The sequence below is a fragment of the Dermacentor variabilis genome, chromosome 3 (assembly GCF_050947875.1).
Source record: "Dermacentor variabilis isolate Ectoservices chromosome 3, ASM5094787v1, whole genome shotgun sequence".
In the NCBI taxonomy this organism is placed as follows: Eukaryota; Metazoa; Arthropoda; class Arachnida; order Ixodida; family Ixodidae; genus Dermacentor; species Dermacentor variabilis.
In genome coordinates, this window is record NC_134570.1 from 171,703,270 (window position 1) to 171,717,673 (window position 14,404).

A 14,404-nucleotide genomic window follows, 5' to 3' on the forward strand; every position below is an offset into this window, starting at 1 on the left:
TCCGTGACGTGCGGCAGCATGGCGTCGAGCGTCGTCGTCGGGTTCCTGCCGTAAACCAGCTTAAACGGCGTGATCTGTGTTTCTTGCACCGCCGTGTTGTAAGCAAAGGTTACGTACGGCAGGACCGCGTCCCACGTCTTGTGCTCGACGTCGACGTACATTGCTAGCATGTCGGCTAGGGTCTTGTTCAGGCGCTCCGTGAGACCATTCGTCTGCGGGTGATAGGCAGTTGTCCTCCTGTGGCTTGTATGGCTGTACTGCAGAATTGCTTGGGTGAGCTCTGCTGTAAACGCTGTTCCTCTGTCGGTGATGAGGACTTCTGGGGCACCATGTCGCAGAAGGATGTTCTCGACGAAAAATTTCGCCACTTCGGCTGCGCAGCCCTTCGGTAGAGCTTTAGTTTCAGCAAAGCGGGTGAGATAGTCCGTCGCCACGACGATCCACTTATTTCCGGATGATGACGCCGGAAACGGTCCCAACAATGGTCGGTAAGGAGGTTTGATCGGCTGTAGTAATCCTGCTGGCCTTGTCGGTGGTGTCTTGCGTCGCTGACAGTCTCGACATGTCTTGACGTAACGAGCGACGTCGGCGGTCAGACGCGGCCAGTAATACCTTTCCTGTATCCTCGACAGCGTTCGGGAGAATCCGAGGTGCCCAGCGGTTGGATCATCATGTAGAGCGTACACTACTTCTGGACGCAGCGCTGACGGAACAACAAGAAGGAAGCTGGCGCGGACTGGTGAGAAGTTCTTCTTTACGAGCAGGTTGTTTTGTAATGTGAACGAAGATCATCCGCGCTTAAATGCCCTAGGTACTACGTCGGTGTTCCCTTCCAAATACTCGACGAGGCCTTTTAACTCCGGATCTGCGCGTTGCTGTTTAGTGAAGTCTTCTGCGCTTATTATTCCGAGGAAGGCGTCGTCATCCTCGTCGTCTTCCGGCGGGGGATCGATGGGGGCGCGTGATAGGCCGTCGGCGTCCGAGTGTTTTCGTCCGGACTTGTAGATCACCGTGACGTCATATTCTTGCAGTCTGAGGCTCCACCTCGCCAGCCGTCCTGAAGGGTCCTTTAAGTTAGCTAGCCAACACAACGCGTGATGGTCGCTGACGACTTGGAATGGCCTGCCATATAGGTATGGGCGGAATTTCGCTGTAGCCCAAATGATGGCGAGGCATTCCTTTTCAGTCGTAGAATAATTGCCTTCCGCTTTTGACAGCGACCGGCTAGCATAAGATATCACCCGTTCATGTCCGTCTTTCTTCTGGACTAGGACGGCACCGAGGCCTAGGCTACTGGCGTCAGTGTGGATTTCGGTATCGGCGTCTTCGTCGAAATGTGCGAGTACCGGCGGTGACTGCATGCGTCGTTTAATTCTTGAAATGCGTCGGCCTGCGCCGTTTGCCATTTGAACTCGGCATCAGATTTGGTTAGTTGCGTTAGCGGCTCAGCGATGCGTGAAAAGTCCTTGACAAAGCGCCTGTAGTAGGCACACATGCCAAGGAATCTACTCACTGCCTTCTTGTCAATGGGCTGCGGGAACGTTGCGATGGCAGCTGTTTTCTGCGGGTCGGGGCGTACTCCGGATTTGCTGATGACGTGGCCTAGGAACAGAAGCTCGTCGTAAGCGAAGCGGCACTTTTCTGGCTTCAGAGTGAGCCCTGTTGATTTGATGGCCTCTAGTACTGTTGCAAGCCGCCTAAGGTGATCGTCAAAATTTCCGGCGAAGACGACGACGTCATCCAAGTAAACGAGACAGGTCTGCCACTTCAATCCTGCTAAAACCGTGTCCATGACGCGCTGGAACGTTGCAGGCGCCGAGCACAGTCCGAATGGCATAACCTTGAACTCGTAGAGGCCGTCTGGGGTGATGAAGGCGGTCTTTTCGCGATCTCTTTCGTCGACTTCTATTTGCCAGTAGCCAGACTTGAGATCCATCGACGAGAAGTATTTAGCGTTGTAGAGCCGATCCAATGCGTCGTCTATTCGTGGGAGGTGGTATACGTCCTTTTCGTGATCTTGTTCAGACGACGGTAATTGACGCAGAAACGCAGGGTTCCGTCCTTTTTCTTTACCAGGACCACAGGGGATGCCCACGGGCTTTTCGACGGCTGGATGATGTCGTCGCGGAGCATTTCGTCGACTTGTTGCCTAATAACTTCACGTTCTCGCGTCGAAACTTTGTAAGGGCTCTGGCGGAGTGGTTGAGCGCACTCTTTGGTTATTATGCGATGCTTTGCAACTGGTGTTTGTCGAATCTTTAATGAAGTCGAAAAGCAGTCCTTGTATCGTCGGAGAAGACTTCTGAGCTCTTGCTGCTTGCTTATGGGGAGACTTGGATTTACGTCGAAGTCTGGTTCGGGGACTATGGTCGGCGGGGTAGATGCGGCAGAATCTGTGAGGACTAAGGCATTGCTCGTTTCCACAATTTCCTCGATGTGCGCGATTGTCGTGCCCTTGCTGATGTGCTTGAACTCTTGGCTGAAGTTGGTTAGCATCACTTCCGTTTTCCCTCCGTGGAGTCGAGCGATCCCTCTTGCGACGCAAATTTCACGGTCTAGCAGTAGACGTTGGTCACCCTCGATGGCGCCTTCTACGTCGGCAGGTGTTTTTGTGCCGACGGAAATGACAATACTGGAGCGAGGCGGGATGCTGACTTGACTTTCGAGCACGCTTAAGGCATGATGACTACGAGAGCTCTCCGGCGGTATCGCTTGATCTTCAGACAGGGTTATCGACTTCGACTTCAAGTCGATGACTGCGCCGTGTTGGTTTAGGAAGTCCATGCCGAAAATGACGTCGCGTGAACACTGTTGGAGGATAACGAAGGTGGCAGGGTAAGTCCGGTTATGAACGGTAATTCTTGCCGTGCAGATTCCAGTCGGCGTAATCAGGTGTCCTCCAGCGGTCCGAATTTGAGGGCCTTCCCATGCAGTCTTAATCTTCTTCAACTGGGCGGCGATGTGTCCACTCATGACGGAGTAATCAGCCCCTGTGTCCACTAAGGCGGTAACTGCGTGGCCGTCTAGAAGCACGTCGAGGTCGGTGGTTTTTTGTCTTGCGTTACAGTTAGGTCGTGGCGTCGGATCACGGCTGTATCGCGTTGACCTGTGGCTGATATGGGACGTCGTCAGGTCGTCTTTCGTCGTCGTATTCTTTGCTTTCACACTTCGTCGGGACGGCGGCGTGTCGGTATGTCGTTGAGGTAGTTTCTTCGGCGTCTTCGGCGTCTTCGTTGGCGGCGGAGGATCTTCGTCAGTTCGACGAACAGCAACCGCACCTCCATCGGTTGCTGCTTTTAGTTTTCCGGATATGGACTTACGGATCGGCCCCGGGCTGGGCCAGTGTATGCTCGGCGCTGCGGCGACAGGTAGCGGCCTGGTGATGGTGAACGCGACGGTCGTCGAGAGCTCCACTGAGTAGCGGCAAGGTAGTCGGCGATATCGCGAGGGCGTTCACCTTGCTGCGGGCGCGGAGCGTTGACGGCGAAACCTCGCAGTCCCATCTCCCGGTATGGGCATCGTCGGTAGACGTGGCCGGCTTCGCCGCAGTGGTAGCAGAGCGGGCGGTGGTGGGGGTGCGCCAAATGTTCGTCTTCCTCGCGTAGGTGCGCTGGGCGACGGGTGGTCGTGCTGGCGGCGGCGGCGGACGACGGAACTGCGGCGTGACAGGGCCCTGGAGCGGTCGCGGCGGGGGCCCTTGACGGCGTGCGACGGCGGCGTAGGTCATCGCTTCTGGCTGGGGCTGCGGTAATTCAGGTTGCACCTCAGGAGCTCCCAGTGATCGCTGAACCTCATCTTTCACGATGTCAGCAATCGAGGCTACTTGAGGTTGCGACGAATTCAAGACCTTGCGGAGTTCTTCGCGCACAATGGCCCTTATGGTCTCTTGGAGATAAACGGAGCCCAGCGCTTGGATGGCGCACTGAGGCGTGAGCACTTGGCGGTTATATTGCCTAGTGCGCATTTCTAACATTTTCTCAATCGTCGTAGCCTCTGTCAGGAACTCGGCTACGGTCTTCGGTGGGTTTCGGATTAGTCCGGCGAAAAGTTCTTGCTTTACGCCTCGCATCAAGAAACGCACTTTTTTCTCTTCGGACATTTCCGGGTCGGCGTGCCGGAAAAGTCGGGTCATCTCTTCTGTGAAGATAGCGATGGTCTCATTAGGTAGTTGGCCTCGGGTTTCCAGCAGAACTTCGGCCCTTTCTTTTCGGACAACGCTCGTGAACGTCCTCAGGAAGTTACTGCGGAACAGGTCCCATGTTGCTAGGGTGGACTCCCGGTTCTCGAACCAAGTCCTCGCGGCATCTTCCAAGGAGAAGTACACGTATCGTAGCTTATCTTCAGAGGTCCAGTGATTGAAGGTCGAGATCCTTTCGAAGGTTTCGAGCCAGGTTTCAGGATCCTCCGACGTAGTTCCACGGAAGGTAGGGGGCTCTCTGGGTCGTTGAAGTACGATGGGTGAGACTGGGGCAGCCATTGTGGCTGTCTTGGCCACAATCTTCTTGGTCTTCTCAGGTAGAAGTCCGTGCTCCGGGGGCAGCTGTTGTAGACGACGGCTTACTTGATGGTCCGCGACTACGTTGGTGCTCTCTTTACGGTCCGGGCATGGATCACGGCTTGTCGGGGGCGTCCGGTACATGGACCAAAAGCACCTCCACCAGATGTCACGTGGTGGTGACGCTGAATAACACAGTAGCAGTACTGTGAAAGACAAAACTAGCTTTTATTGGGCGAACCTGTGCCCACGAAATAGGGTACACTTAAAGCACAACGATAGCGGCGAACACAGTCGGCGATCGTCGAAAATCTGACCAGCGGGTCAAGCGCGTCGGCTTTTATACTGCAGTCGTCGAATGTTCCAGACTAATCGTTCGGACCCGCGTGCCTTCCACAAAGTTCTACACCATTCGCGTCACGCGATGAAATCAGATAAGACAGGGTTCGGCGACAACAGACAGCCGGATAGAAGCATCGATAACTTTTCAGAAACTTCGGATACATGCAGGCGCATCCCGCGCTGTGCGATTACATTTGTTAGGTGGCGAAACGTGGTCGCCCGATAAAGATAAGTACATGCGTCAATATGCAGAATCGAATGAGTGGTCACTTCATATCCAGAGAACATACATCAGCCAAACATATTTTCTGAAAGTCCACTCAAATCCTGAACATCCCTGTTTTAATACCGTTAATGACATGACATATGCTACACTCTTTCGCAATCGTCCCCCCGTAAGACAGCCTTTCTCGCTGCGTGTGAGGGAGCTTAGTGATGAAATGCATGTCCCACTCCTCGAGCTCCGCCTAATGCCTCCAGCTAAGCTGCTACCTCCTTCGGAATGGCAGATGATAGAGTCCGATATATATTTCATGCAGGTTACAAAACACGCTCCAGAGATTGAAATCCAGATGCATTTCCGGGAACTGCAATACAAACACTCCTGCACGGAGTTTTACACAGACGCATCGAAGTCATGCCAGGGGGTGTCATATGCAGCCGTCGGTCCATCCTTCTCGGAATCCGATTTACTGCATCCGGAAACTAGTATCTTCACGGCTGAGGCCGACGCAATATTGTCGACCGTGAAGCATATAAGGAAATCAAAACTCAAAAAATGAGTTATATATACGGACTCCCTTAGTGTTGTGAAGTCTTTGATGTCGTTCTGTAAGCACAAAAATCCTATAATAATTGAACTCTATTCCGTCTTATGTAAAGCATATGTATCTAACCAGCATGTGATTATATGCTGGGTGCGTGGCCATAGGGGCATCCAGGGTAACTTTCTAGCGGACCAGATGGCCACATCAATTGCATCACACACTGTTAATTCTACCGCTGCAGTCCCTGTCCTAGACCTGAAACCTTTCTTAAGAAGGAAACTGCGAAACTACTGACAACGCTTGTGGGACCTGGAAACAAATAATAAGTTGCATGTAATAAAGCCACAATTAGGTTTCTGGCCTCCTGTAACAAAATCACGCCGGACAGATGTCCTATTCTGTCGTCTAAGAATAGGACACACATTTGGCACGCATAACTTTTTACTCACTGGAAACGAGCCTCCAACCTGTGGTAGATGCGGGGAGAGGCTGACCGTCCTCCACGTCCTGCTGGAGTGTCGGGAAGCCGAATATGAAAGAAAGAAAGATTTTCCCTTAGCATACCGGCAGCACATCCCCCTTCATCCTGTTATGTTACTCGGTGCAGAACCGCTCTTTGATACCAGCGCTGTCCTAGGTTTCCTGAAAGATGTTTTATTACATGTAATTAGTCCATACGTTCGTAGCGCCTCCTCTCTATAGAGGATAGCGCTGTGATAGTTGTTTCGTATAGCACATGCCTCTCGTCCCTTGGGTTCAAGGGCTCTGGCGAGGCAGTAGTGCTCTTAGAAAATTTTAGCATCTCACATATTTTGTACATTGGATCATTTTTCCCAATACATTCTGGTGTTCATAGCATTCATCATTAGTCATCGCCATAATTTTATAGCACGTAGATTTTACGCAATTTACAGCGACTACTTTTAGGCCACTTTACAGCCAAGTGACATCTCCTTCACAGGACCCATCATTCCACCGCGAAATCACTAACACTGTCTTGGCGCTCTTTGGCCATATCTGGCCCTTGCGCCACTAAACCACACACATCATCATCATTTTTCTGAAAAATACCTGCAAAGTTGGCAAGAAATTTAATTTCTTGTGATATTCAGGCCAAATTTAAGCATTGAGACACTCCAGATCAAGATATTTCAAATATCTCAATATACGCACCGACCTCTTAGCTTGAGATTCAGTAATTTTCGGTTGAGTAAATTTTGTCTGAAGCGAGGAAACAATTTTTGAAGTCAACAACCAATATCACTAGCAGGCACTGTGTACATGCCACTTCTGTCGTCGTCTGTGTGTTGTCGTCTGCTCTTCTCTTCATCTGCCACCCAGCACTCAACAGCTAGCATACGGGGTGATCATTTTTCAGTTTTATTTAACCTTTATAAATTGGCTACTGCAGATACCATAATTCTAGTCCTTGAGCTGAATTGTTCAGAGGGGTGAACATTACTTGCATCAAAAATCGAAACACATATTCAACAAAATAACAAATGTTTGCTAATCAATTTCCTAATTGAAATACGTATTGAAATTTACACAATGTAGCTGGTGAGATTGACAGGCATATCCACTTTGAATGAATTTCCAGAATGCCACCAGTTTCGATATGCGCCATCAAACTCTCCGTAAAGATTCACTGTTGGTCCGCTTACTTTTCTTTAACAAAATGCTTTTATGCATTGAAGTACAAGAGTAACTATTTCATCCCATACTTTGGGAAGTATTTTGACATCGGTGTCATTCTGGAAATTCATTCTAAATGAATAGGTCTGACAATCAATATGTGCCGTACATTAACTAATTAGGAAGTTCATTAGTGAGCGCTCGTAAATTTGTTGAAGATGGTTTTTTGATTTTTGGTGCATGTCCAGCTCTGAATAATTTAGCCCAAGGACTAGAATAGTGGTATCTGCAACACGGGATTTTTGAAAAATTCCATAAAACTGAAAAACGATCACCCCATATACTAGCCGTAGTCTGCTGGGCGGCAGATGACAAGGAAAAGAGCAGACAACGCGCAGACGACGAGAGCAGCGGCATGTACAGAGTGCCTGCTGGTGATGTTGGATGTCGACTTCAAATATTGTTTTCTTGCTTCAGGCAAAATATACTCGAACGAAAATTTCTGAATCTCAAGCTAAGAGCTTGGTGCGTATATTGAGCTATCTGACATGCTTTTATCAGGAGAGCCTTAATGCTTAAATTTGGCTTGAATATTGCATAAAATTCATTTCCTGCCAACTTTGGAGGTATTCTTTTTAAAAGATATATTTATTAATAATTCCAAATTATATTTAGCATACACTATAGCAACAGGCACAAAGGGAGAAAAATTATAGTAGCTGAAAAAATAACGCAGTTTATTGAAAAAAGTTAAGAAAATGCTACTTTTATTGCATTTTACTGAGCCAAATAAACATGGAAAATTGTAAAATGCATTCAATTATGACGTCATATGAAAGAAGGATGCCAATACAATGGTCTAAAATAAAATTTGCTATTGCACCTAGTTTCGGACCTGATTAAAACATATGTACTTGCAACCAACTTTTGCTTCCTTGCGGAGATCTCAGCGCTCACATGTTCAAAACATTTTTTGCAACTAAAATACTTTGGTGAAACCTTATGCACACAATAGCCATCTAGCCCAATTTTTTCAAGAAAATCGCTGATGGTCGCTTTAGGTGCCTCGGATGTTTTGTATGAAATGACCGTATAGCAATCTGCTACTGAGTGAAAACCAGTGCTATTTCATGGAAATGCAGCACCTGCTGTCACCTAGAGTGAAATATTTTTAATGAGCTGTGTGCAGTGCGTTTCCTACTAAGCTCATGCTGTCATTGGCGAGAGAACAATGTGTACGCGTATGCCTTGAGAGTGTCTGTGCAGTAAGGTTTTTTCATACGTGCTGTACTCCTGACCACGCATCAGTGTAGTGACAATCAGCTGCTTCCGTTTCTACAAGAGACATGCACGTAGTGGTCCTGCACAAGGACTCAGCAGCACAGAATGTTTTGGTTATGATCCATTAAAAGCGTGTAGTGTGCCTGCAACTGTGGCAACGGTGCTTAGTGACTTAGTCATGTGCATGCTTCCCAAGCTTGAGGCAGGGGGCAAACACTATATCTCAGCATCGGCACCCCTGCTTGTGGTTACCACCATTATTAAAGAGCAGAATGAACAAAAGCCTGTGGCTACTAGAGTTTTAGGTTTTGTATATTCAAAGTTAGGGGATACAAACTGCTGTGCATATAGTATATAATGCAAACAAAAGAGAGCAAGCAGGATGTTCGACTTCAGTATGCGGCAAGAGGCTAGTTCATCTTTCATATTTGCCGTATTTATTAATCTTTCTTTTTACCACCTTGTTATTTTTCAGACTTGATGCTCACCGCGGCCATATTTGTGCTGCCCAGCCTGGTGAAGGAACGGGTTGAGGCGTTTGTGTGCAGTCGCGTGAGTTCTTTCATTCTTTTAGGAACACATTAGAATGCTCACAGCTGCTGTAAGGTGCAATGGTTTTGCCATGTCCGGTTGTACCTTTGTATGTAAACAGGCTATCAAGGTTGATAATGGTGTATGAGCATAGAATAGGCACCTTAGGTATAGCCATGTGTCCGATATTTCAAATGCCAGGCATTTTCTAAACCCAGTAATTTATTATAAGCATAAAAGGCCTATTTTATGCCTGTTCTGAAGTTCAGGATATGCATATTCCCACAGCAGCAGCAAAATAGATACATGAAATAAACAGCAGTGCAAGGGGAAGCAACTTTTGCATTCATTATTTTAACGAGATGTCTTGATGTCTCATTAATAGGGCATTTCCTAAACTGTGGAATAGGCATAAAGTACGCATTTTATGCTTATTATAAATCACTCATTTTAGAAAATGCCTTGATTTGAAAAAGCAACATGACTATACCTAAGGTGCCTATGCGATTGATGTGAAAGTGCAGAAAATTTTTGCAGCATTTATTTAGAGCAGAAAAGCATCTCTAAAACAATCTGAGCACTAAGAAAGCAATTCATGGGCACCTATGAATCCGTATAAACTGAGTGTGCCTGATACAAAAGGCTCCTAGCAAATTCGAGACCACTCGTCAGCCCCTGTTGCCTTAGCAATCATTACTTCTTTTTACTAAAGTTTACATTTTTTACGTCCTCTCAAAAATAAATTCAGCGGAGACAGTAAATTATGCAGACAGCTGGGGAGCATGGGGCTGTGCACTTGTTATGCTAAAGTTTCTGTGGTGGCTGAACTGTGCAAGTTCGATGCACTTTCTGCAGTGTTTGTTCCAGCCATGTACTTGCATAACGTTTCCAAATAGGTGGCAATTCTGTTTGTGTTAGTGTACTCTTGCAAGGCTGCTTCTCAATACATTTTTCTGGGCACTGTAAAACTTACAAGTGCAAATTATGAAATTATAACTGCTCATATCAGCATATATAACATTAGTGAGCTGATCAAAAAGCCATTGAAAGTTCATCTGATGAGATTTGTTCACTGAAAAGAATATTTGGGGTAGAAATTAGCAGAATGAAAAAAAAATGTTTGCCAGATTTTGGGAAAAAAAAATTTAAAAACCCTGAACCCGTCATGTATCTTATTCTGAATACATATTGCTTTTTCTGAATATTACTCCTAAGGCCACTTGCAATGCATCACTCTTCCAGGAGCCTGAAGTGGTGCATGTTGTACCAACTGTCACCTACAGCGGCAACATTCTGGAGCTGCCAGAGTTTACGGTCCAGCTGGAAGCGCTGGAGATCCAGGCGCCCAACCTACTACAAGCTGTCGCCACACAAATGGCATTGTACTGGACTTTTGACATTTTTTTTATGCAAAAGCACAGAAAACTTTTGACCTGCTGTGCCGCCTGATTGGTGTAAGCAGTGGCATTAAAGCGACACCACTTGTCCGTGTGGCACAGACCTTGCCGAAGCAGTAATGTTGCATAGCATTTATGATGCTTGAAAAATAAATTATTTTTCACACCCCTACCCCAATTTTCCGTTTTGACACTGTTTTGACCAAGTTGCAGCATGCAACCCTCAGCCAATGCGGACACTGAGAAGGCTCTATATGCAACGTTTGAGGATGAAACATTAATCCCCAGTGGAGGAACAATTCATCCCTGGCAGTGCAAAGCTAGTGTAAAAGTTGGTCCTATGGGAGAAAGTGGTACTCCCCACCGGATCATCTGCGAGGATAAACTATTAGTCCTATTAGACAAATTGTTAGTCTGAGGGGGAGGATAGGAAAGGATGAAGACTTAGTCCTTGTGGGGAGTATGTACAGGGATGAATGTTTAGTCCTACAGGACGAACTGTTAGCCTGAGGGGGAGCATCTTGAAGGATGAACATGTAGTCCTTTGTGGGAGCATGTGTAAGGAGCATCTGTTAGTCCCCTTGGGAGCAACTGCTACAGGAGGAACAGTTCGTGCTTTTGCAGTTACTCTCGAAGGGACGAATGCTTCGCCCTTCAGGGACTAATGGTTGTGGCAATGCACTTGCTCCCCAAAGAGACTAACCCCCCTACCCTTTTTAGTCCTTTTTGGCTTAGAGTGTACCTGTGGGGCGGCCCTCGTATAGATGCGCGAGGACGTCTTGTTGAACAGTTCCTTTTTTCTTCTGGTGCATGCCTGTTGAATAAGAAGGAACACACATATTACTCTCTTGGAAACAGAACCTATTCTTCAATAGTTCTTAGCATAGTCTCCCCTTCTGTACTGCCTGAACTTGAATGGGAAGTTACCGACAACCCTTACGGCAGCGACCACTTGCCTATACTGCTAAGATCACCTAAGGAAGACGAATATCCACCACACGCTCCAAGGTGGAAGACTGACACAGCTGACTGGGAGAAATTCCGAACCCTAACTAGTATATCATGGGACATGTCCTCGTTAGGAATTGATGCTGCTGTTGGGTATTTTACAGGCTTTATAATAGATGCCGCATCAAAATGCATATCAGAAGTAAATGGCCTGGCATGCAAACGGCGTGTCCCGTGGTGGAACGACGATTGTGGGATCGCTCGTAAAAAACAGAACAAAGCGTGGGACATGCTACGCGCCTCTCCCACTGCGGAGAATCTTATTAAATTTAAGAAAGTAAAGTCCCAAGGCAGGAGAGCCCGCTGACAGGCTAGAAGAGAAAGTTGGGAGAAGTTTTTATCGAGTATAAAGTCCTATACAGATGAGGCCAAAGTCTGGAATAAGGTTAATAGGATAAGAGGGCGACAAACATATTCACTCCCTCTGGTAAACACACAGGGCGATACACTGAAAGACCAGGCAGACTCACTTGGGGAGCATTTTGAGCGAGTGTCGAGCTCAACGCACTATTCCCAATCCTTTCTTAAACATAAAGAAATAGTAGAGCGTAAGCCAATCATACGAAAATCCAGGCAGAATGAACCGTACAACCGGCCTTTCGGTATTGCCGAGTTGAGAGCTGCCTTGAACACATGCAAAAGCAAACAGCACCAGGACCTGACAGAGTCATGTATGGCATGATCAGAAACCTACATACTGACGCACAAGTTACGCTTCTTACACTATTCAACACTATTTGGGCTTCGGGATACCTCCCATCCATATGGAAAGAAGCGATTGTGGTTCTTATCTAAAGCAGGGAAAAGACCCTTCCTTGGCAACGACTTATCGTCCGATAGCTCTAACAAATTGTATGTGTAGGATGTTTGAAAAAATGATAAATCGCAGACTTATACATTTCCTTGAGCTCAACAATATGCTCGATCCTTATCAGTGTGGCTTCAGAGAAGGGCGGTCGACAACCGATCATCTGGTGCGCATTGAAGGAAATCTCCGCGATGCATTTGTACATGGGCAGTATTTCCTATCGATATTCCTTGACATAGAAAAAGCGCATGACACGGCATGGCGTTACGGGATCTTGCGAGACCTGTCGGAGATGGGCATCCGAGGAAATATGCTGAACATAATTGAACGCTATTTGTCGGATCGTAGCTTCCGCGTGAAAATCGGCAACGTATTGTCGCGACCTTTTATACAGGAAACAGGTGTACCCCATGGAGGAGTACTCAGTTGCACTCTCTTTATCGTTAAAATGAACACACTTCGTCCTTCACTGCTACGGGCCATTTTTTTTCCGTCTACGTAGATGATATACAGATAGGTGTCAAATCCCGCAACCTTACAGTGTGTGAAAGACAGGTACAGCTGGGCTTAAACAAGGTGTCCAAGTGGGCAGACCAAAATGCATTTTAAATCAACCCGCAGAAAAGCTCTTGTGTTCTCTTCACAAGAAAGAGAGGCCTGGTATCTGATCCCTGTGTAGAACTGGGTGGACAACAAATTCCCTTCAAGAAAGAGCACAAATTTCTAGGTGTTATTCTCGACTCCAGGCTCACTTTCACTTCACACATAAAATATCTTAACGAAAAATGTCTAAAAACCATGAACTTGCTTAAAGTTCTATCCCACACTACATGGGGTAGCGACAGGAGGTGCCTGTTGAATCTTTACAGGAACCTAGTTAGATCACGGTTAGATTATGGTGCCGTATTATATCACTCTGCTGCACCAAGTGCGCTAAAAATGTGAGACCCCGTTCGTCATCTGGGTATCCGCCTGGCCACTGGCGCATTTAGAACAAGCACGGTGGAAAGTCTATATGCAGAGTCAGACGCGTGGTCACTACATTTTCAGAGAACGTACATCAGCTTTAGCTATTTTCTCAATGTGCGCTCCAACAAAGAACATCCGTGTTTCAAAACTGTTAACGACTTAACGTGTCAAATACTTTTTCATAATAAACCCTCCATGAGACTTCCTTTCTCACTGCGTGCAAGAGAACTTAGCACGGAAATGGATGTCCCTGTTCTCGAACATCGACTAATGCCTCCAACTAACTATTACCACCCTGGGAGTGGCAGGTGATAGACTGTGACGTATCCTTTGTAGAGGTCACAAAACACGCACCTGACATTGAAATCGCTATGCATTTCCGTGAACTTCAATCGAAGTACAGCTGCTCCGAATTCTACACAGACGCGTGTAAATCACATGCTGGTGTATCTTATGCTGCTGTTGGTCCCTCTCTTTCCATATCTGACTTATTGAACCCGCAAACAAGTATCTTCACTGCAGACGCTTATGCAGTACTGTCTGCAGTAGGACATATACAGAAATTAAAACTTGACAGAGCAATTGTATACACAGACTCGGCAATCTCGTAAAAGCGTTATTTCATTACAAAAGCTTAAAAATCCTGTTTTCATTGAACTTTACTCCCTCTTATGCAGTATTTATATATCGCATATACATGTAGTAATATGCTGGGTACCTGGCCATAGAGGTTAATGTACTGGCTGACAAAATGGCCACATCACTCACATCATTGAACACTCTTTCTACAGTTGCTGTCCATGTCACAGATCTGAAGCCTTATTTGCGTAAGGAACTGCGACAACGCTGGCAACGCATGTGGAACGCAGAAATAAACAACAAACTGCACGTTATAAAGCCACAGCTAGGTTTTTGGCCCTTCCTAACAAAATCACGGCGAACAGATGCCCTATTCTGCCGCCTCAGAATAGGGCACACATTTGGTACACACAATTTTCTGCTTACTGGAAAATAACCGCAAACCTGTGGTCGATGTGGTGAGAGGCTGACCGTCCTCCACGTCCTGTTGGAGTGTCGCAATGCCATACGTGAAAGAACGAAGCATTTTCCTCTTGCATATCGTTATTGCCTACCTCTTCACCCAGCTATGTTTCTTGGTAAAGAACCATTT

At 46.9% G+C, this 14,404-nt stretch overlaps 1 protein-coding gene across 1 annotated transcript in view; it reads left to right on the forward strand.

The window, feature by feature from the left end:
- LOC142574324 (uncharacterized) overlaps positions 1-10,552 on the forward strand; it is a 30,784-nt gene extending 20,232 nt beyond the window's left edge. The window contains exons 6-7 of the mRNA XM_075683438.1: positions 8,996-9,072; positions 10,294-10,552. Of these exons, the coding sequence (XP_075539553.1) occupies positions 8,996-9,072; positions 10,294-10,500 (284 nt within the window). The 3' untranslated portion in view covers positions 10,501-10,552. The remainder of the gene's footprint in view (positions 1-8,995; positions 9,073-10,293) is intronic.
- Positions 10,553-14,404: the final 3,852 nt, after the last annotated feature.